This window comes from Phaseolus vulgaris, chromosome 2 (assembly GCF_000499845.2).
Source record: "Phaseolus vulgaris cultivar G19833 chromosome 2, P. vulgaris v2.0, whole genome shotgun sequence".
Classification (NCBI taxonomy): Eukaryota; Viridiplantae; Streptophyta; class Magnoliopsida; order Fabales; family Fabaceae; genus Phaseolus; species Phaseolus vulgaris.
Genome location: NC_023758.2, coordinates 31,611,484 through 31,635,243, shown reverse-complemented (window position 1 = coordinate 31,635,243; position 23,760 = coordinate 31,611,484). Strand labels below are relative to the sequence as shown.

General features: G+C 32.9%; 3 protein-coding genes across 4 annotated transcripts; 2 read left to right on the top strand and 1 right to left on the bottom strand.

Annotated features, from left to right (window-relative positions):
• Window positions 1-6,886: 6,886 nt before the first annotated feature.
• LOC137811457 (protein PAM71, chloroplastic) lies at window positions 6,887-11,707 on the top strand. Its single transcript, XM_068613223.1, has 10 exons — window positions 6,887-7,388; window positions 7,646-7,699; window positions 7,776-7,837; window positions 8,389-8,457; window positions 8,931-8,982; window positions 9,105-9,179; window positions 9,329-9,458; window positions 9,845-9,915; window positions 10,472-10,519; window positions 11,318-11,707. The coding sequence occupies exons 1-10, from the start codon at window positions 6,975-6,977 to the stop codon at window positions 11,387-11,389; spliced, it is 1,047 nt and encodes a 348-aa protein (XP_068469324.1). The 5' UTR covers window positions 6,887-6,974; the 3' UTR covers window positions 11,390-11,707.
• Window positions 11,708-12,923: 1,216 nt separating this feature from the next.
• On the top strand, window positions 12,924-16,961 carry LOC137811456 (uncharacterized). 2 transcript variants are annotated; one of them, XM_068613221.1, is made up of 2 exons: window positions 12,924-13,099; window positions 14,527-16,961. In XM_068613221.1, the coding sequence occupies exon 2, from the start codon at window positions 14,660-14,662 to the stop codon at window positions 16,667-16,669; it is 2,010 nt and encodes a 669-aa protein (XP_068469322.1). In that variant the 5' UTR covers window positions 12,924-13,099; window positions 14,527-14,659; the 3' UTR covers window positions 16,670-16,961. The 2 variants fall into 2 exon arrangements, with proteins under 2 accessions (XP_068469322.1, XP_068469321.1); XM_068613220.1 differs by having other exon boundaries at window positions 12,927-13,099; window positions 14,720-16,961.
• Window positions 16,962-19,307: 2,346 nt separating this feature from the next.
• Window positions 19,308-23,315, bottom strand: LOC137809697 (aluminum-activated malate transporter 9-like). The gene is made up of 6 exons (XM_068610792.1): window positions 22,914-23,315; window positions 22,136-22,276; window positions 21,760-22,029; window positions 21,042-21,178; window positions 20,802-20,948; window positions 19,308-19,960 (listed from the first exon to the last, which is right to left on the bottom strand). The coding sequence occupies exons 1-6, from the start codon at window positions 23,197-23,199 to the stop codon at window positions 19,406-19,408; spliced, it is 1,536 nt and encodes a 511-aa protein (XP_068466893.1). The 5' UTR covers window positions 23,200-23,315; the 3' UTR covers window positions 19,308-19,405.
• Between the last annotated feature and the right edge of the window lie 445 nt (window positions 23,316-23,760).

Here is a 23,760-nt window from a genome sequence, read left to right as displayed (position 1 = left end):
TTGAAAGTGCGAATCAATCGGTTGTTTTGGTTTGACAGCAAGTCAACCAACCAAAACAGTTTTCAAACTTTTCAAAAACACCTAAGTATAAAACAATCGGTTGTTTCGACAAAACAACATGTTGTTTTTCACTTAGTTTGAAAAACACTTTAAACTTAAAAGATTTGAAAACACCTAAGCTTTAGATTCAACGTGGATTACAAAGATAAACTACCCCAAATCCTACTCTAAAACACAGTAGCAACTTTAGCCTTCCATCAAACGCTAGGATTTGGATTCTTCAAAGCTTTGATCACACTTGATTCAACAAAATAGACGCAAATAAACAGATTCAATATCATTTTCCTCAAAGCCCATGGTTTCAACCAACTCATAGAATGTGGATAGATGGGTATAAGGGTCTTCATGATCCATTCCAGTGAATTGATGAGTGTTGATTAAGCTAAGAAAAGTTGGCTTCATTTCTAAAGATTTGGTGGTAGGAGGTATGGCTATGCTAGAGAAATGCCTCGGTCCTTGTTGCATAGCATAGTCTCCCAATGTCCTTCTAGGTGGATTTTGTCTATTATCAACCATTTGAAACTCTGTTTGATTGTGTGAGTTGAGAGTGTTGGAAGATTCTCATTTTGCTTGTCCTTGCTTCTTCTTTTCTTCTCTCTTCTTGCTCTGATTTTTTCTAACTGTCTTCTCAATTTCTGGATCAAATTTCAATTGGTTTTCAGGAACCTGTCCTCTTAATAGCATGTATCTAAGACAACTCAAGCAAGGATTAGCACAGGATAAAAGAATAATATTTAAAAAAGTGTCTATTCACAAAGAAAACAAACTATTCACAATACTTAATAAGTTATACTTCAGAAATTCTTAAAAGAAATTGTTCCCCGACAACGACGCCAAAAACTTGTTGATTTTTCTCGGCAAGTGTACCGAATCAACTGTAATATAGTACTCTTTAAAGTACGAATGTCGAACCCACAAGGAACAATTCTAATTAAGATGTTTTGTTATAAAACTCATTAAGTATAGAGAATAATGTTGAGAACTTGTTCATAACCAAATTAAAGATTTCATAAGAAGTAACTCAAAGGTTTAGGGTTTGATTCAAGAGGTAACAAAACTAACTTATCAAATATAGAGAAAGATACTTGAGATTGAATTGCGTCTATCTCAATCATCTGTATTTTGAATAATACAATATATAATACTCAAAACTACTTATTCTTGATGCTTAATTTAAAGTCATTCACCTTGATTCCTCACAGATAAAATTCATAAGATAATTTCTCAAATACTGATTCCTCATATATTTAACAAATCATCCAACTTTATGAACAAAATTATGATGCAATTAATAACCTGAAATTTATTCCTAGCATTACACGTTATTAAGTATTTTCGTTTATTTCAGATCCTTAAAGGTACTTTCCAGTTAAATTTAAGTATCAAAATCAAGACTCCATTGATCAGATAGAATCAAGCAATAAGCATGAAACAAAAATACCAAGAACGAGTAAAAAAGAGAATATTATATATATATATATATCACCAAGAATACATTTGATCAAAGTAGATTACATTCAATCCCAAGTTAGAAAGCACTTAGCCACTCATGACAGCTCTTCCAATCTTCATTCTTGATATGGATTGCATAAGAAGAGCTTATATGAGCAAGTTCTTCTCCTAAGAACAGAGTTCTCCTCTTCTTCTCTCACTAATCTCTCTCTATAAAAATCCAATCTTTTTCCACCGCTCCCTTTTGAGTTGTGTTTCAAAATTTATATAATGAACTTTAGCTCAAGCTAGCCAATTTAGCTTAAGCTAGATCTTTCGATGCATTTTTAGCTTGAGCTAGCAATTCTAGCCTGGGCTAGATTAGTATTGCACCTTTAGTCAACTCTGGACAGTTTTAGCTTGAGCTAGCAATTCTAGCCCGGGCTAGATCAGTACTGCACCTTTAATCAACTCTGGATAGTTTTAGCTTGAACTAAATCCTCTAGCTTGAGCTTAATCTTCTAGTGATCCAATTAAGTTTTTGCTTTCTTTCTTTCAATGCCAGCTTGAATACATTCTTTCAATGCTTTATATTCATCTGCAATTTACACAAAAATTGAGATTAAATTTCTTCATTTGTTTCTTGGTTCAAAATATATAATCAGATTCAATAATTCTCATATTAGGGTAATTTTCTTACCTTAAGCAACAATTAAGTTCCAAAGTGTTCAATTTTCTCAATCATAAAAACTACACATTAGCACTTATCACGGACCGAGCCCTTGTCAGCACGGGCACCCGAGCCCTTCGTTGTGTCCAGTGCATCGATGCTGCGACGCCCTTTCCTCTCGGCCACCCGTTTCCTATAGGTGTCCAACACGTCAGCACCAGCGGAAGATTCTTGGGCCATGATTTATGCAAAAAACAACAAGTGTTAGAAGGCGAAACATAAGATCGACCGATAACAGAAGTAAAGACTCATACCCTTAACGGTCGCCCATCGCGCCGACTCGGTATAAGCAGCGATAAGCTTCCTGGTGGGAAGCTTCCTCGAGAGTGCATCGAAGAGTGAGAGAATCTCTAGCTCATCGGCACTCCCCATCGACCTCGACCACTCCTTAAAATCGCGAGGTTTGCTAGTCCAATAAAGAGGAAACCTCAACCGATCGTTATCCTCGAAGAAAAAGGTCGTCGCCTCCGGCCAAATGACAACCTTAACAAACCTCTCTTTGAATCTCTTATAAGAGACAACGAAGGAGTTGAAGAGAACACTCCCTGACCGACCGATCAGGGAGTGCTAAGAAACAGGTTGAGCGGGGTGAGAGGTATAGTAAGAAAGAAAAGGGTGAAGACACATGATGTCACACAACAGGCGAAAGGCCTGGATGGACGCCCAAATGACGCCCATTGTGAATTCGTCAAAAGGAAAAGAAACATGTAAGTCTGAGAAGAGACAGGTATACATGTAGAAGAAGGGGGGACCGGAACTTGGTCTCCCCAAACAAGCACTCTCGGTGGACGAGCAAGGCATAACACTAAAGAAGCTAGAATGCCCGCCCGTCTTTAAAACCGGGCACTTATCCAAAAACTTGGATACAAAAGCCTCGATCTTATAGGAAGACGAGATCCCAATCACCTTAGGGTCTACCCAACTAAGATCCACCAGGGGAACACCTTGCAGGGGAGAGCTCGATTGGTCAACAACATTGGCCGGGTCATCCCCCCTAACAACCTCTACCGGGAGTGGCACATCGGCCACCCCGACCGACAAAGAGTCAATTGTAGAGGACCTAGAAGAAGACGAAGAAGAAGAAGATGACGAAGAGGAAGGACAGGTGAAAGGAAGAGAAGTGGGATCAGAAGAAGATGTGGGCCGAGACAAGGTTGACATGACTAACCTTAAATAAAGCCGAAGACGAGACAAAGCAGGAGGGTGAGAGAGCAATCGGTTATCAGAACAAGGACAACAGAACACTCGGCTATCAGAGCACTCAAACAAAGAAGTAGCATAGTATCTCGGCAGTATTGGAACCATTATTTATAGGACCCAAGGAGCTCGAAATACGAAACGTCCACAATGCTTTGCGCCCAAAAAACTCTTCATTAATGCAGGTCATGTCACGCCGCTTGAGATCAAGTCATACCTCGGGAAGTCCAACAGTCGCATGCCTAAAGGGAACCAAGCGACACCCATCATTAATGACTCAGCATATACATCTATCCTTGAGCCTGAGGGGCAAGTGTACTGCTATGGACCGACCATGACTCAGTCTCCCTGACTGAGACCCCCACAGACGGTCTGATGGATATCCAATAGGAGAGGATTTTATTAATGAAGGAAGAGGATTTTCACCTACACATTTGAAGTTCTTCCTTCTAGTCTTCTCACAAATTAAAAGAAGTGAAAGAGAATATCAAGCCTAAAAGATAGGCTTCATTTTGAATATCTCTCTTTAAGTAGAAAATATATAGAATAGTCTTTAGGAAGGTGCTTAGAGGGAAACATAAGAAACCTCTTTTGTAAAAGCATCCTTATTTGTAGTTTAGAAATAGTAGAAGCTTAGGGGGGTGTGAACTTAGTAAGGGATGCTAGGGGGAGTGTAGATATGAGTTAGGAGGTGCCAAACTAGGAAGGAAAGTCACACTTCCTTCATGCACTAGTTGGCGCTGAAATTACATGTCATTTAGGGGCACATTTGCATTTGATTAGCTTTGCATTTCAGCACCTTATAGGCTATAAATAAAGGTGCTTAGCTTGTACAAATCAGATTTGGAATTTGAAGTAAGAAAACTCTACTCAATTTGAGAGAGAAATTGGAAAAGCTTTGGTGCCTTCATCAAGTCTTATCTTGGGTGTCTATGGTGAACCTCAAGTGGCGACAACACACTAATCTTGGAGTACCCACACTAAGTGGCGTGATCACTCACCTACTCTTCCATCTCCATAAGTTTTCTATTCTCAAGCTTTGTTTCTTCTTCATGTTCATGTTTTAGTTTACTTGTTCTTCAATTCCATTCGGTATCTTCAGCTGTATTTTCAATTCTGTTCGGTTGTTTCTTTTAATTGGCTGTATTCAATTGTGTTTTCTTCCATTCTTGTTGTTTGATTCAATTTGACAAAACATGGACTTCCATGTGAGCTTTGGTTCGGTGCAAAGTCTTGGTGAGTTCTTGAATTAGAACCTTGATCCAATTCTAATTAAAGTGCCAATTCATGACCAACTCAAGTTGTTCCTAAGAATGTCAAAGAATCATGTATTCTTGCTATTGCTTTCACATCACGGTCAGGCCGACCGACACACTTAACCCATTAACGCTCAAACCAAGGTCAATGAAGTTAAACTACCATTAAGAATTAGGTAATGCAACCATAATGTGATCCATTCCTCTAATAAGACCTAATAAGGTAAGTCTATTAAAATAATATAAATAGCACACATTCCAAGAAGAAAGGTACGTCATTATTACTGTACATACTCGAGTGTTGAATACTCTCTTTATTGATTTAAGCGTCGGAGTGCCTTCTGCAGGTACCTCCCCCATTTGGCATTCATCCGAGACTGAGAAATTGAGAGCCGAAGGAGTAGCGCGAAGGCCAGAAGGATCACAGTAAAGCTTTAGCAACTTGCCCGAAGGAAGGAAGAAGACGAAGCCTTTAATAGTTCTCTAGGTCTCATCTCCCTAGCAGGAACCGGGAACAAAATTATTAACTGCATATTTTCGCTATAAATCTCAAAATATCAATTAATATGTTATCTAGTCAACATTCAAAGTGCAAAACCTATCATAATCGCACTCACAAAACTAAGAGAAATTATACATTAACAACCTACTTCATATATAACTTCTAATTGATGATATAAAAAAGAGTATTTTTGTTATTTTATACAAAAGTTAAAATTTTAGACAAAGAAAAAAAGTTGTATGCTGAAATAAGATTGTTAATGTATCATTTTTCTTCATTAACGTAACAATTTTAAAATATAATATTTAAATATACAATTTTATAAAATACGAAAAAGAAAATATGTAACTATTATTTAAGCTATGAAATACATTTTAGATAATTAAAAAGTAAAATATCATATCTAACGTTTATATATTTTTCACGTGGATTAACTTTCTAATTTAATTTAATAAATATTCATACTTATATAATGTCAATAGTAAAGACGAAGTGTAAACAAATTTTGTATGCAAATATTTCCATGGCAAATTCTTCCAGCACCATATCAATTTTAACCTCCACCATATCAATTTTTTAAATTTCCAAAACTACTCTCCTGCATCGTATCAATTTTAACCTCCACCATATCAATTTTTAAATTTCCAAAACTATTCTTATTTTAAATTAAAAAATCTAAAATAATAATTATAATTGAGAAATGAAAAAAATACATGCTGGAAAAAAAATTCTGAACACAACTAAAAATACATTCTGGATAAAAAATTTCAAAATTCAAAAATATGTTCCGAAAATTGAAATCCAAAATATTTCAGATAAAAGTTTCAAAAATAATTTTTCCCATTTTTGTGTAAGGTTATTTTCGTTATTTAGAAGAGATATTTTTGTCATTTTCTAAAACCAATTGGGTGCATGTTGAAATTGATATGGTGGAGGGAGAAATTGCCTATTTCCATTGGTAAATCTTTCGTAATCTTATGAACTTAGTTAATTATCATAATCAGTTTTATAGACCAATCTCATCGAGAACATCAAAGGAAGTTTGACTACTTCCTGCACCTCCATCACTTCTTCCATTCCCTCCATAAATTTTGAAAATTTCAAAATTAACCCTTCAATAAAAAAATTACATTATGAATTACCTAATCTGAAACTAAAAAATTACAACTTCTAGATTATCCGAAACCTATTTAACAACCCACAATACTGAATTATATACTCTGAAACTTATTTAAGAAAATAAACCTATCATGTAATTTGAAAGTAAAACATTATCACTTATGGATTATCTAATATAGTACGTATTTAACAACTAACAATATTGGATTACATAATTTAAAAGTAAAAAATTACAATTTTTAGATTACGTAATTTGGAAGTTGTAATTTTTTAATTCTGGTTAGGTAATCTGTAGTGGAAAACATTGTTTTTTATTTTTATACTTTTATTAAAGGGTAATTTTGGAAATTTAAAATTTATGAAGGTGGGTGAAGAAGTGATGGAAGTGTAGGAAGAAACAGTCAGGAAGTTTTGGTGGTTGAATGAGTTATATAAAAGAGGGCAAAATTGGTATTTTTGAAAATTGAGGGGTGCAGTAGGAAAATACGTAGGTGCATACAGACAAATGTAAAAGTAAGAAGCTGGGTTCTGATTGAGCCCAATAAAATTTATAGAAATTAGTTAGAGCAGTGACTGTTATAAATTTGGCGAGCAGGGACAGTTGGTTGGTGAATGGTGGCGCGAGGCTTATCATTATCGAAGCCAGAAGCAGCAGAGCGAAGCGCCATAGAAATTAGAAATGCACTCTCTCTCTCTTACACGCACCTTCCTACGCTCACATTCACCATCTTCTTTTCTTCTCCTTCTTCCTCCTCCCACTCTTCGCAGCTCCAAGAGGCTGCAATCCTCAACCGTCGCCTCCTCTTCCCCAATTTCCCCAAATGAAGCCAAATTCCCAACGCAGAGACTCACTGCTGCTTACAAGAATTCCAACACTGAGCCAGAATCGCTTCGCATCTCCAATTGGAAATTCCCCTCAGCTTCAATTGCTCATTCTGATTTATCCGTTAGGCTTCTCAAGTTTATGATGCTCTTTGGCTTCCTCACACTTAAACACTCTTATCCCGCGCTTGCTGCCTCTGACTTTTCCAATGCTTTCAGTTCATCTCCTGCATTTGAGGATTTTGATGACATAAGCACAGGTTTTGCTTCAGTTAGGAAAATCTCCCTGCCACTTTTCTAATTGCAATGTTTTGCACACACAGAGCAATTCGTTTTAGTTTACTATTGAACATGCAGTTTTTCGTTACTCTTATTCAACATTTATTGTTACTTTCTTGTTTGCTACTAGTTATAGATTTACATTGTACTCTGTTATTCTTTTGCCATTTTAAGTAAAATGATTAAGTTTACTTTGATTATGCTACTCAAAGAGTAATAAACTTTTTCTTCTTTTATGCTTTGTCACAGGCGTTTCTGCTAATATTTTTCTCTGAACTGGGAGATAAGACATTTTTCATTGCAGTAAGTGCACAGAAATCGTCAACGATGCGACACGACCCGGGTGATTTGGGAATTTGATGTTGTAATTTGTATGCAGGCCCTTCTTGCAGCTAGGAATACAGCTGGTGTTGTTTTTATTGGGACATTTGGCGCACTTTCGTATGTTTTATCGTTTCACGGTGATTTAGATTTCCTTGTTTATCTTTGTCTTGATGGCGTATTTTTAGACAGTCTAATTTTTATACTTCATCAATATTTTTTATCAAGTAATAAAATATCACTATGGCTTTTCATGTAATTTTTATAGAAGTCAATAAACTTATCATACGGTTAATTTGTGATTAGATTTTACACTGCCAATGCACTCTAATTAAACTGTTTTATGCATGATTGGTCACCATGCACACGTTCACGTAAACAACTGTGGTGAAAATATTTTCACATCATAGAATAATCAAAATCCTGCAGGGAGTTGGCTTGTGAACAATATTACAAGGCTTTAATGATTTCTTCATATCCCTTCTGGAATGGGAAGGCAAAGTGGTGTATTTGAACAGAATTCTTCAAGCTTATGTTTCTGTCTGGAAGTTAAATAATCACATAAAAATAAAAAACTACAGAGTGACACTTTTATAAATGCCAAATATTCTAGATGATGCATACATGTATCTTCAAATTATTTATGTTTAGTATTTATTTTCTGTTGACAGGGCAATGACTCTGATATCTGTTGCCCTTGGGCGAACTTTCCATTATGTTGATGAAATCTTGCCATTCAGGTTATTTTCGTTATTTCCTATATTTATTTATGAACTGTAACTATTAAAATGAGTTATTTGACTTGGTGATACTGGAAGAGTGAAACAGTTCTAATCATTCTTCACATTCTACAAATTAGAAATTATAATTCCATGCCAAGTTTCATTTTGATGATGAACATTGTACATGTTACGGTCTGAAAATAATTCACATTGTTGTTTTTCATCTTGTTTGAACCTTTTGCCAATCATGAATCATTTTTATCATAATACAATGTCAATTTTCTCTCGAACACTTTTAATCATTTGTAAAAAAATTTATTACATTGTCACGCATACATGTCTTTAGTTTGTTGAAAGTTCCTTGTTCTCTTTAAATATCCATACTTTTCTTCTGTGCCTTCTTTAGTTTGTCTTAAGCCATGTAACGTGAAAGCATAGTTTGACTATCAACGACTTTTCAAAAACTTCAACTAATAGATTGCTTTGTGCAGGTTTGGAGGAACGGATTTACCTATTGATGATATTGCTGCTGTTTGCCTATTGGTAAATATCACCTTCCTGTTTAGTTATGTGCAAATAGAGTAACAGTGTTTGCTTGGGTAGACATTGTTTAAATTTCTGTTTTTAGATTAACCCTCTCTTAAGTCATACTGAATTGACTTCAGGTGTACTTTGGGGTCTCTACCCTGCTGGATGCCTCATCTAGTGATGGCCAAAAATCAGATGAAGAGCAGAAGGAGGTAATATTTTGTATCTATTCATTATCCATTGCAGCACAATGGGTTGGATACATGAATTCTCTCAGTTTTTAAGTCTTCAGTTTGAACTGGTTCACAATGGTTGGGGTTCATAATATTTTATAGGGTTAACGTTTCCTTTTGTTAACCAGGCAGAGCTAGCAGTTTCTGAATTTTCTGGAAATGGTGCTGGGATACTATCTGCTGCTAGCACAGCTGCCAGTACTTTTCTCCTAGTGTTTGTCGCAGAATGGGGGGATAAGTCATTTTTCTCCACAATTGGTGAGTTCTAAAGTTAGAACTATTGGTTTGTAAGTATCTATGTAACACTTGTACCTAGAATTATCGTTTTTCTCATTATTAATATCAAATTTCTATGATTTTACCATTCCTTGGTTTGAATGTATAGGAGACTAAAATCTTGATATGAAATCCTTATTAAACAATGTACAAATAAATATTGATATTGACATTTCTTGAAGCTAACTTACATGCTTTGTCCCCAAAAAGTTGGATGACAATTATTTTGGATCAGTCCAATTTCAGTTTATATAATTTTCGTCTTGATTTTTCATTTGTTACAAATACCCATACGTGTTGTCTTGCATCTCCTCATGCGCAGAACTGAACTTTAGGGATCCTGATTTGATTTTTTCCCTACTTTTCAGCCCTTGCAGCAGCTTCTTCTCCCCTTGGAGTCATAGCTGGAGCACTGGCTGGTCATGGCGTTGCAACTTTGGTAACCCCTTCTTCAGTTATAAATTGAAGCAACTTCTAAATATGGGGATTTTCTTTTTCAATGTAACAGTAAATGTGCATTGTTAACATAAACATAAAATATTTAATTTAAGCTTCTCCAAATGATACCTGAAAACTGGATTCGCTCAAATCCCCAACTGAAGTGCAACAAAGAAAAAGGAACTGTATTAATAAACAGCCAGGAAATGCAAGCATAGTTTAAACAAACACTTTTGAGATGGCTCTTTTTGACAATCTATTTGAAAGCATCTTACTCCATAGTTTAAAAACAGCTAAGACACTAATAAACTATATTTTTGTTTCCTTCATAATCTATATTTAGTACTCACAACAAGCTCAATATTAATAAATAATAACAGCTCGAATAAAAGCACTGAAAATAGGGCTATGCTATCTGGAGAAGACCTTGACTATTTTGGAAGAGCTTAATTCATGAAACTTATATTGCTACCGACTGTCTTTTTCTTTTTGTTTCACATCTTTGTAAATAACTTTAGGCTCTTATATCCTCATTTTTTTTTTCCTTTTATATGCAGCTAGCTGTACTCGGGGGCTCTTTACTTGGGACGTATTTGTCAGAGAAGGTAACTTCTTTGCTATAGCTTGCATTCCTGATATTCTGCATTTAGTTGGTTCTAAACTCATGGTTCTCCCCGTTGAGCAAGCGAACCAGATTTTATAAATGTGGAATTCTCTACACATATCCTATAATCTCAAGTGGATAATTAATCAATTTAAATGAAAGGGTACTAGGAAAAAATGAGTAATAATCTTCAAAATGCTTTACTTAAGTTGTTGCTATTTATAGAATCTGGTTCATGGAGATCTTCTGTGGATAATTTTCTGCCCTGGATTTCCCCTCTTATAGCAAATAAATATATGAATGCTGTGAATAGTAGCAACATGTTAGACGTCGAACCTTATTGGGAACGAACATGTCCTTTCACCTGGATAACATATAGCAAACTGAAGTCTCCCCTCCTGGTTTGGTAATTAAGAACAACGAGCACCTTGTTTAAGTATAAGAAAAATGCTCATGTTTTTCTAACGACGCACTTTTATATGCTGTAGATAGTGCACCTCAATTGAAGCTCGGACCTAAACTTGTGTTTCTGGTTCGGAATATTTCAATTAGAAAATACTACATAACAATTTCTAACATACATTTTTGAACATGTTATCTATTATTAGCTGAAATACTATTGAAAATCACATATTTTCGTGAATGAATCGTATTCCTGATTTTATGAATCTTTCTTCTGTTTATATAGTTTTCAATAAATTTTAATCAATACAATGAGTGCCAGAAAAAAGTCTGGGTCGTACTTCTCGTACCTTTATGCTGCTGTAAACTAAAAACAATGTTTTCAATCATTTTGAAGGTTATTGCCTACGTCGGAGGTGTTCTCTTTCTCGTCTTTGCTGCAGTAACCTTATTTGAAATTGTGCAATAAGGGTTAAAAAAAATTAATGCGACATAATCTCTGTGCAAAGCGATCAATAACGTATTGAAAGACCTCTGGAGATGTATGATTCTGCACTCCATATATTAAGTTTTATTAATCGTGCCTCGAGAAGGAAAAAATGTGTAATTTTTGTTTTTGCTGAAAAAATGTATAATACCAAAACCTGTTTGTAGGAATAGTTATTCTCTTTCAATGTGATCCTTATAAATTATGTCATGCTAGTCATTGAGAATTTGTAATTTTATTTTAAACAAAAAATGTAATTACATAAGTTATGTGAAGTATTGTTTAATTATTGATAGTTAATCAGTGTATTATATCAGTATTTGTTGATGCACAAATAAATTTAAAATTAGTCAAAGAAATATTTGTTATTTTTTGTAACCAATACAGGTATTTTAAACATTTAATTTTGGAAAAAAATGAAATTCCTTTTTTTGTTACTCAAACTTAGTTTAATTGATGGAGTATTTTGATAATAAGTTACAAATATATGTCAATATATTTGATCTGAAGCTGTGTATTATTACATAGATACTGACAGTTTCAATTACGATACTTCATTAAAGATCACAAATCTGAGTTAATATTTAGATTAATACAAATGATGAAATATATATTTTCCAAATTTAGTTTTAAAACAGATATACCGATTGTATAGAGAAGTTAATTGTCAAATATGATGCTTAATCAATATAATAAAAAACTTACTGAACGGATTAATGCGAATAATAGATTATAATTTCAAATATAATTTTTCTTGTTTCATTAATTTAGTTACTATAGTGTAAAACTTGCCAAAATTTAAGGATTGAAATTTTTATTTAATTACTATTTTTCATTATATAATTTGCTAGCTTTTAAATTAAAGAAATTATTAAATGGGTGTGGAAGAATTTGTTAACTTGCTTAAATTTGAATTACCTTTACGGTAAATTTAAACAAAATCAAGACTTTTTTATAAACATACTTTCCATTTTCTGACATGTATTTTACCGCACAGTCTTAAGCTTAAAAGCAGGTTCCAAGTAGGATGAAAAAACAGATCCAAATCACTTAATATATTTATTGTTTCCACCAAAAAACATTTACATATGGATTAAAAAATATTATTTATTTATTCTCTTTAACCATCATTTTTTTACAGTATCTAAAATACATTATTAAAAGTAACTAAGACAACCTATTTGTGTCTGGAAAAACTATACTTATTTCCTTTAAATTAAGGAAACATGGTCGAAGTTTTAAGACTAGAAAAATAAAAGATTTCTTTAAGTCATTGCTTATATAATATTATAAAATTTTATTTTACTTTATATAAATCCTATTGTCTTATATTATTTTTAAAAAATTTCAAGTTAGCTCTACTATAAAATTGTTATAAAATTAACACCATAATGTTTTTGTTTATATTTTAACTTTTCAAAATTTTAAATATGATATTTTATTTCTACAATTCAATCCTTATTTAAAATTTAAAGTTTATGATGATTATAAAATTATATCTTAACCGTCTCATTCTGCGTAACGCATGATTTTGTCGATCATGTGTTGTCTCGCCCTCCTTTCCGTTTTTTTATTAGAAAATCATAATCCCAATCTTTGGAAGGTCAAAACCCTAGAATGGTTCCCCAAGCTCTGCGGAAACAACATAATTGTATCAAATCGACTCGAGGAATTAGTATTAAGTATCGCGAGGTATTAAATTAAATCTTACTTCCTATTTAATTTGTCAATTATCATGTTCATCTGCGACATTAATACACTATGCTGTGATGCTTTTCACGTCAATCATTTATGTGCCTTTTCCATTTCAATTTTGTTTAATTGATTTGATTTGCTGGAATTGTGTAAAAGAACTTCGCATCGTTAGCTGTGATTTATTGTTTTATCAGCCTGGGCTCTGCGCAAAGTATGCTAATTCAAATTCTCGGTTTCCATTTTATCTTTTCTGTTATTTTTTTTCAATTTTATTTCCAATCAAATCTAAGAGTTTGTTGGATACTAGAGATTAAGACATTTTATAGTATATAAGTGGGTAAAATCTCATTCTTATAAGCCAATTTTTCGAGGTTGACTTAAAGTCTACTTCTTAATATGTTATCAATATAGTATCACATTTAAGGCATATCCTAGTGAGAGGAGTTTGTTGGACCTATCGGATCACTCATAATATATATTTCTCCACACAAGTTGGTAAATCTCGACGTAGTGTGTTGAATCATACTTGGGGGATTTTACAAAACTGTCACTGAAGTATTGTCCAATTAACCCCCTCCCATTTACCCCTAAAGAAAATTACTCCGAAGCTTTTCCCTTGTGGCAGATTCCGATGGACGGACTTGGCTTTCTAAAGTTAATAGAGTTGTAAAGTGAGAAAGTAACTGTCCATCTTCTGTTGAATTGGTGTGCTAGGGTGCACCATCAAAGTTAAAAGATGCTCTGGTCATGTTTTCGCTTGTTAGGGGAAGAAAGTACATTTCAAATTTTCAAAGAATAATTAACTGTGATGGTATCGTTGAGAAGTTAATTTCTGTTTCTCTAAAATAACTGTGTATGACTCTAATACTCAAAATTAGCATGGGAAACACGCACAAAAAATTAATTCATGTTTTCTTATTTTCTTTTATTGAGACTTGGATAGCTTTTTCAATCAATTTTATTATTTAACTGCTGAGTGTTATTGATAGAAAAATATTAATTTTAAATTACTACTCATTGGATCAGGCAGTTTTCTTTTTTATACTGGTGTTCTTTTGCTTTTTGACACTATTAATGGAAATGTGTGCTTATTAGTTGTTATGAATGTAGTTGACATAAACACAAAAAATGGCTCTTTATTTCATTCTTTCTTTTTCTTTTTTTAAAAATAACTTATGCTCAAATACGCCATAATGTTACTGCAATCATTTTTATTCTGGAAGAAGTTCCAGTGCTAACCAAGTGGTATGTCATGAACAAGATGATTGACCTCCAACCTGGGTTTTAGAAGGATTCATATCTTTCTGAATTAAGGTGACCTATAACAGCTGATAATCTCAGCATCACTTTAATCTTCTATTCTATTAGATGGATCGATGTGATACTTCAGGATTTGTAAGTGAGAGATGCATTTTACCTTGCAGATATCCAATAGTACGACTTGTAGGTGGTGCATCTAACCTGACTTATATAGATATCCAATTTTTTTATGGGGAAATCAGGAAAACATTCCGTTAAAATTTATTGATAGGTATAGAATTATACTGTCATTGTCTCATGGATGTGAGGTTCCAGAACTTGAGTTTCACAGCTAACCCTTCTGCAAATGCTTTCAAGAATTTGGGTAGCTCGATGCAAGTTGAAGTATCGGAAGCTGATTGTAGTACAAATGATATCGTACAATATGATTCCCCTAGTTCTTCAATTTCAAAGGGAATGAAAAGAAAGTGGGGTTTAATTGATGGATGTATTGGTCAGAGCATTTGTTCATCTTTGTCTCTCGGACTTGGACTTTCAACAAGTTCCTCAGGCAGCAAGGAGAGTTCAGCTACTTCTTGCACTGCTATCTCTTCAGCCAAAGAGATTGATGAGGAATCATCTATTCCTATGGATATTGAACTGGACTTTACACTTAATCTTGACTGTGAGAAGGTAGAGAGACCAAAAAAACTTGTTAGTTCAAACTTGAAGATATTTGAGTTGCAGCCAAAGATTGATTTGGAGTTAAGCCTTTCCACACAGCCCTCCAAATCAGATATTACCAGTGTTTGTCTAAGTCCCTCTCAGGCTCCACCTCTTCAATTGAACATGGAGATCCCATCAGTATTCAGCAGGACACCAAATGTAGATGAGGGATCGACTTCGTGTAGATGGAAACCAGGGCTTGTTTCACTTAATCCAGGTGCTAGTGTAATGTTAAACCAGGCTGAAAAGGAGGTTATGGATCTCTCACCAAAAAAAACAAAAAGTTCTGTCACCTATACTTCTAGACTAACACAGCTAAAACTACCACTACACTGCAACAGTAATTCTACGGCATGTCAAGTTGAGGGATATGGAAAGGGATACCAAGGTGCTTCTGGATGTTGTATATCTCATGGTGGTGGCAGGTGTCACAAAGCCTGCTGCAATAAAGGAACAGAAGGCTGGACGTTGTACTGTAAGTCTCGTGGAGGAGGCAGGCGATGTGAATATCTTGGTTGCACTATCAGCACAGAAGGACATACAGATTTCTGTATTGCTCATGGTGATAGCCAGCGATGCACTCATCATGAGGGCTGTATCCAAGCTGCCAGAGGGAAATCTGGATTGTGTATTCGGCATGGAAGTAGCAAGAGACATCAAACAGAAAAATGTACTAAGAATTCGGAAGGCTTAGCTGGTCTGTGCATCTCACATGGTGGAGGGCATCGGTGTCAAGCTTCTGGTTGCACTAAAGGGGCACAGGGAAACACTATGTTCTGCAGAGCTCATGGTGTGGGAAAATGCTGTACAGCACCAGGGTGCACCAAAGATGCTGGGGGGACCACGCCACTTTGCAAAGGCCATGGTGGAGGAAAATGCTGTGCATACCAGGGTGGTGGAATTTGTACCAAAAGTGTGCATGGAGGTACCAACTTTTGTGTGGCACATGGAGGTGGAATGAGGTGTGCTGTACCTGATTGCTTGAAAAGAGCTAGAGGACGAGCTGATCCTTGTGTATGTCGTGGGAGAGGCAAGAGATGCAAGTTTGAAGGGTGTGGAAAGAGTGCACAAGCTGACACTAACTTTTGTGAGGCACGTGGAGGAAGGAAGAGATGCTCTTGGGGACATCCTGGGTCAGAATATAGCGATCAACAGGGTGGCCCTTCTTATTCATTGGCAAGGGGGAAGACAGGTCTGTGTGCACTTCATAGTGGGCTAGTGCTGGATAAGAGAGTTCATGGAGGTGTATCCTCGGGACCAGTTATTCAGGATACTCATGATAGTAAACTTGGCGAATTGAAGCAGATAGTAATAAACCAAGATATGGATGTGGATATGATCAAAATGGGTAACCCACAGACAGATGATTCGATAACCTGTTCTGTTGCTAAACTAAATGAAGTTGCAAGTGCTCATCTCCCATCGGGGGAAGATGATTATACACCAATGCCAGTAGCTGTTCCCGAAGGCAGGGTGCATGGTGGAAGTCTGATGGCAATGCTGAAGGGGAATTCTAGCCTCGATATGAGCATTAGGAGAGGTCTATTGAGTGATCCATCAGATACAAGTAAAGCTTGCATGGTGTCCCAGACTAAAATTTGAGGCTAGTTATTGCTTTTGATGCCTTCTACTCTCACTTTAGAAATTTTATCTGCGTGTTTGTACTTCCATGTTTGATTAGAGTCGTTGTCTGATATCTGTCAGTCTTCAAGGTAGGACATTATAGTCTGCTTAGGTAGTTGATGCTTTTCTTTCTTTCCTCAATTTTCCTTTTGTACATATTATCTATCAGTTTGTGATAGCAGGTTGTGACCAGTAAAGTCTGTCAGTTTGACCTTGTATAATGTTTGTAAGAAAGCCTCTCTAATGAATAAGATAGAATATGTTGTTATAATGCTTATTTTTAAGTTGATAATGATATACTCAAAATCCATAATTTTTATACAACCACGTTACAACTTTCAATATTATTTTAATATTTTTTTATATAATTTAATTACAAATTTATTATTTATTATATATAGGAAAAGTTTTATTGATACTATAAACACTAAATAGCATATATTTGATACTGTTTATAATAATATAATAATATTTTTAAATTAAAAAATAAAATAAAATATTAATTTATTAGTATAGCATATATTTGATACTGTTTATAATAATATAATAATATTTTTAAATTAAAAAATAAAATAAAATATTAATTTATTAGAATGTGAAGTGAATGTTTTTACTGTTTAGGGTATTAACATATAAATACCCTCTATATGTATATATATTTATTTTTAAATTTATCACAACAAGAATTATATATAATTTTTTGAGTTGTCAAACCATTATTTTTCTTTTTAGTCATGCATACTCTGGTAACTTCTTCACAAGGCAGTGTTTGCTCCTATTTTGTAATTTTAACTGTTTTCATACGTTTAATAAATGTGTTGCTTATATTCTGTATTTTCCTGTAATTAGTTGTGTAGTTTTGTTCTTAGACTAATCTTTAGTAGTAGTTTTTAAGCGCATCATTGAAGTTGTAATTTTGGAAAAGAATTAAAATCAATAATGTGCCTAAATGGACCAGTAATTAAATGACGCAACAAACATAATTAGCGATGGAGAATCTCTTAAATCCTTTTTATTATTACTCTACTTTTCTACTCTAGTTCTCATTTGAATTAAACAACATTGTAGTTTCTATGAAATAAGAGTCTTTTGTTATTGTTAAAAAAAAAAAAAAATTGGGGGGAAAGTGTTCATACAATTTGTCTAGATTCATTAAGGCACTTGATCCTCCCATTTGATTTATCCAATGGTTATTGAAAAATAAGAGTGTAAACATTTGATTAAATAAATAATTATGAAAGGTTAATGCGTTGTTTTAGAGGCTTGCAGGATTGTAGAGAGATGATGTCACAATTACGTCATAGTGTATTATATTACTAATTGCTATAATATTGAAGTCATTAAATATCATATCAATAAATATCATAGTAGTAAATAATGTTATTATTAAAACTGTCAAATCATCATATTATTATTATTATTATCATTAGAAACTACAACAAAGTAGTATTTAGATGGATTAAAATAAAAGGTTGCAAAACGACTAAAACAATTACAAAGACTAAGGTAAAAATAGACGTGTTCGCATAAAGATATTGAAGCACTAAATCAAATTTGATTGATAATTAAATATGTGAATATTTAAGCAAATTTAATTTTTTTTTATTCTACGTTTATATTGTCATAAATATTTAGGTTATATTCACTTGTTTGTGTTAAAACCTAATTCAAAGCATATTGAAGTTTTAACAAATATAAAACGAATGAATCTTAAGGGAAAGGTTCATAATAAAGATCATCACTTTAGCATGAAGAATGTAATGAGATTGTTAATGTATCAAACAAAACCGAAGTTAGTTTAATCACTAAAAAAAAATTATAAAGACTCTAAAAAAAATCATTAAATAGTAATTAAATGTGAAAACAAAAAATAATTAATCATTAATTAAATTATATACTTTTTAATATAAAAAATAATTTCTATTATTAATAAAAAAATTATAATAGTATTTTTAAATTAGTGTCTAAATTAACGGTTAAAGTTTATTAATATTTTATATTTTAAATTTAATTTTACAAAAAAAGTTTAGAATATAAAACAATTAGGAGTTAAAATTTTGATAACTAAAGATTAGATATCCATTTAAAATCTATTTTATAATTTTAATAATAAAAATTACTTTAAATACTAATAATTCTTTAATTTATAAAATTATCTCAAATTTAATTAATATAATAATTATTTATTTTATTCTTTAAAGAAACTTACTATTTCTTTCACATTCTCTACTGACCAAATTGATTTCCAAAATTTACAGCAATTTTTATTTTCTTTGAGCAGATTATTACAAGTCTAGTCACTTTACTAAAAAAATTATCTACATTTAGTTTAGTTATTATATTAGGGTTATACTATTGTCATATATATATATATAAGTGCAAGGTTTTTTAATCTCTGTCACAGTTACATCTTTCAGTGCAACTGGTACTCAGTTGTATTCTTGGTGAGTTTTTGCATCTAAACAGATGGGTGCTTGTAACCATCTATTTTCTCTTTTTCTTTTGTCACACCTAATGTTTTTTTATTATATTTTTTTTCTGATCAAAAAATTTATCACACACACATACATACATATATATATATATATATATATTTATTGTGATTTTGAAACTGGTGTGTCTGTATATTGCATATATTGGCTTTTGTTTAAAATAATAGACTTCCTATATTGAATACTTCATCTTACTTATTACAAAGTTACAGTGCACCTTAACCTAACATAACAATGCAGACTTGAATTTGGCCATCTTTGATAGCTCATCAACAGCCTCTACCAAATGCTCAACTCTTGCCACAAACTCCATCAGAGAGGAAGCAAAGTTAGTCAATGACAACATTGCTGTACTTTCTATGCCTCTCATCTTTATGTTTTGCTCACTATCTTCTTCAAAAACATCTGCTTCTCTAGGTGGCCATGAACACAGTCTTCTCAATTGCTTCCCCTTTATCTCCTGGTAACATTCTGTTTCTTCTTCCATCTCCCTCTGATATGGTAAATGGTAGAAGATGTGTGAAATGTTTGTGAAGGACTTTGAAGGGTTATGAGGGATTGGGGATTCAAAAGTTGATGATGCCAACATGTAAGAATATTGGAAGCAGATTGAACTTTGCAATCTCTTAATAGAATTGTGAAGCCTTTTAATGTGGGAATCTTTCACACTCCACTGCATGCAGCTAATGTCTCTTCCCAGATTTCTTACTAGTTCTGCAGCTTGGTTTGATGTTTCTTCAACTTCTGAATGAAGCCCCACCCTCAATTTGTAGGGTACCTGAAAACCAATACTTCATTATTACAATAAGAATTTTATACATAAAAGAAATCATTAAATAAAAATTAATTTTAAAAATAAAAAATAATTAATTATTATATTGACTAAATTAGATACTATTTTAAAGCCTATAAAAAATATTAGTTTCTTCTATTAATGATAAATAGTTTCTAAATTAGTATCTTATAACTATCAAGATTTAACTTTCAATTATTTAGATGGTAGCAAAAATCTTGATAATTAATTAGATACCAATTTAGAAACTATTTACTAATAATACAAACTAATTTAGATATTAATAATTTTTTTAGTCTCTAAACTAGTATCTAATTTAGAATATAGCAACTAATTTTGTTTAGTCTCTGAAATTGGTTTTTATTTAATAATTTTTTAGTAGTAATGATTTTTTTTTTATCTTGTAATGATTTTAATTTTTATACATATTAAAAATAATGCATAGTGGATATATTATTTATTGAAACCATTTTTACTAAAAAACTACACTCTTTAAATAAAAACATTGTTTTTATCTATTACAAATAAATGTATGATACAATTTATTTATATAAGTTATGATCCATTTAGATTCTTAACTTTTTTTTTCAATCTGAAGTAATTCGATGACTTGAATAATCACTTTTTAACTTTTTTGAATTAATATTTTTGGATTTTAAATTTTTTTCTTTTACCTTCTTAATCCATATATTTTAATCTTAAATTTAAAATATTGTAAAAAAATATTAAAATAATTAACATGACATAATGAAAATCTTAAAACTAATAATTGAATTTTAAGATTTGAGTGTTCTATAAAAATCACCAGCAGCATTTAACTATAAACCTGAATTTTAGCGTGTACAATGCTATGGAGTGCCATAACTTCATAGGCACAGTGTCGCAGAACGGCACCAACTTTCACATATTGAAACCATGGATATGAAATGTGCATGAATCTACCATGTGGTGGCTCCCATTTTGCTGATTTAGCCTTGCAGTCAAAGAAGAAGCACAAAAAAATGATTTTCAACAGTAAGGAAAACTGAAACCTGAAAAACTGTGCTATTTCAATGAACACACATACCAGAGCCTCAAACCTTGATCCTGAGTCCAAGGTGCTTTGACATCTCATATAAGCGGGTTCATCATGAAATGCATCTATACTTGCCATGGTGATTTTTGACTTTTCTGATCCATCTTCTAAATATTTCTTGACGCATTCTGATATCATGGGAGAGAAAGAAAAAAAACACACGATTAGTGTGGAGTTTCTGTTATACATTATTAAGATTAAAGTAGATTGATTTCTTTTAATTCTTATACTCATTTTTTACAGTGCTGTATAATTAATTTGTTAATTTGGTATTGAAAATGTTTTGATTGCGATAATTAGTGAGATCTGGTGTGTTAAGAACAAGATCATCTTTAAAGATAGAGTGATTGATCATTCAGATACTTTTTCTTTGACTCAATTGAAGGTTTAGTTTTGGATTTCCTCTAAAATTCCATCTGTTTATTTTTCTTATTCAGATTGTTGTCTTGAACATATGATTTCTCTAAACTCGATTTAGCTTTGGTTTTAGCTCGCTGGTTTCTGGTTTTTGGAATTCTTGTTTTAGAGTAGTTCGGTTGGTTTTAGAATAGTTTAGTTAGTTATTGGTTGACTTTTTTTGGTAAATTATATAAGGGTTGAAGTGATCTTATATTTATTCATTCATTATGAAATTGTTGATAAAAGAAAAGTGTATGTTTTGCTGATTCCAATTCAACATTTCACACAGAATTAATTGGTTGGAACTTACCCTGAAGTGAATCTGCCACTGAATGGAAGTTTTTAACCAACTCTTTATGCAGTTGATCCCCAGCCCATATAGGGAAAATAGAGACATTGACCAACACTGATATCATTCCTCCAATGCCGATTGTGTACAAGCGATCGATCACAGTCTTAATTGGGTTACCAATTCTATAGTCAGACACTACGATCAAGCAATACGTTAACAGTGTCACCCTAAACCCGTACTCATACTGCACAAGTGCTCCCCACATTTTCATGTATGATGTTATCACCGCTGCATATAACAATCATATCATTCAAATTCAAACACACCCTTTATATATATTCCTCTTATATACAATGTTGTATGAAAAACTTAGAAAACATCTAACTGAAATTACCGATCATGAACATGCTAAGGCCAATGATAATAGGCTCAGCCAAATAGCCACAGGACAGTGCTGTCTCAGCAACCAAAATGGCCAAGATTACAGCCACCAAGGTTCCTACTGCTCGATTAAATCCTCGATTAAATGTTGCTCCTTTAAAATTCACAACCATGTTCAAAATTCAGTTTACAAAATGCATTTACACATTGATACAAGTCATATTCTATATAAGTTTATAGCAACAACAATGTAAAAAAAACAATGTTTGGTACGAATGAGTGGGTTTGGCATCAACCATGAACCAAAAAGCACTTGGCATAATTCATGATGATTAAGGACAATAAAGCGGTCAATCAAATCTGATTTTGCGTGTAGACAACAATATTAGAAGAACTGTAAAAGCAAATGAATAAGAAGATATTTAGGAATGGAAGAATAGATCATCATGAATATGGCACAAAAGTAGCATATATTTTGTTATTTCGATTAGTGTCTCAAACCACCACTCTTAATGAGGTTTATTAATAAGAGTAAAAATTAGATGTGCGAATTGTTAAATAGAGGTAAGATTTGAAGAACTTGGTCTCTTTAATTTGAGGTAGTCGAATCCAATATTTTTGGGTGAGGTGGTATGTTTGGTTTATGGTATAAGATTGAAATATTCCTGGAATATTTTCATTGCTTATTTATTTTTTCTGATAAAAAAACAATGTAAAAAACTGTAAAAAGTTGAGCAAAGTGGAATTTGTATCTCGTCCAAGGAAAAACTATGCATAAGTGTAGAACATACCAACAGTGTCCTCGAAGACAAGGATAGCAGTGAGGATGGCCCAGATGATATTGGAGCCGAAGACTTGATATGGGGCTTCAAATAATACCAACAAAGACACAAGAAGAACAGTTACCCCAACTTTTAGTGCAAATATTTCTCTCCCAGTGTCTTCCTTGCAAATTTCCCACACACTCTGAATCTGAACCCAAATTTTTTTAACTCCAAATTTCGTCTCATGCAGCTCAGGTTTAGTAGGTGTACTTGTTGGAATGTTAATCTCAATGCTCCCCATTTTTCTGTTCATCTGGTGCCCACCCTATAACCTAGTTGTCATTAACAAGAAAAATAACATGAGACCTTTGAAACAGAAAATTGTTTACGTATCATTACTCTGACAAAAGTGGTTCAGTTAGAACCTATATATGAAGAGCCTCTGTAAAACAAATAATATGGGAGCTTGCTTGAGTGGAGTACGTATATATAGATATGTATGGTGAAGCGATGGAAGAAAGAGAATGATTTAAGCATCTTCATTCGACATAGAAGATTCGATACGATTGTAATTATAGAGAAGAATTGGAACTCAGAAATTTCTATATGTAGAATATGCTTAATTAGCCTCAACAATACTCCATGCATGCATGGATGAAGATGCAAGCTTTTTCAAAGATGTTCCCAAAACTGAAAGTGACCCAAAAAGTGAGAAAACTTACTACTACATGTCTCTCTCTAGATATCCATAAAATCTAGTCTTCATTCTTCCATTTTTCACTTTTTTTTTTTATGTTACTTTTAAAATGCACTAATTTTAGTATATTAAAAAAGTTTTTAATATACTTTAAAATATTAAAATCAGTACATTTTA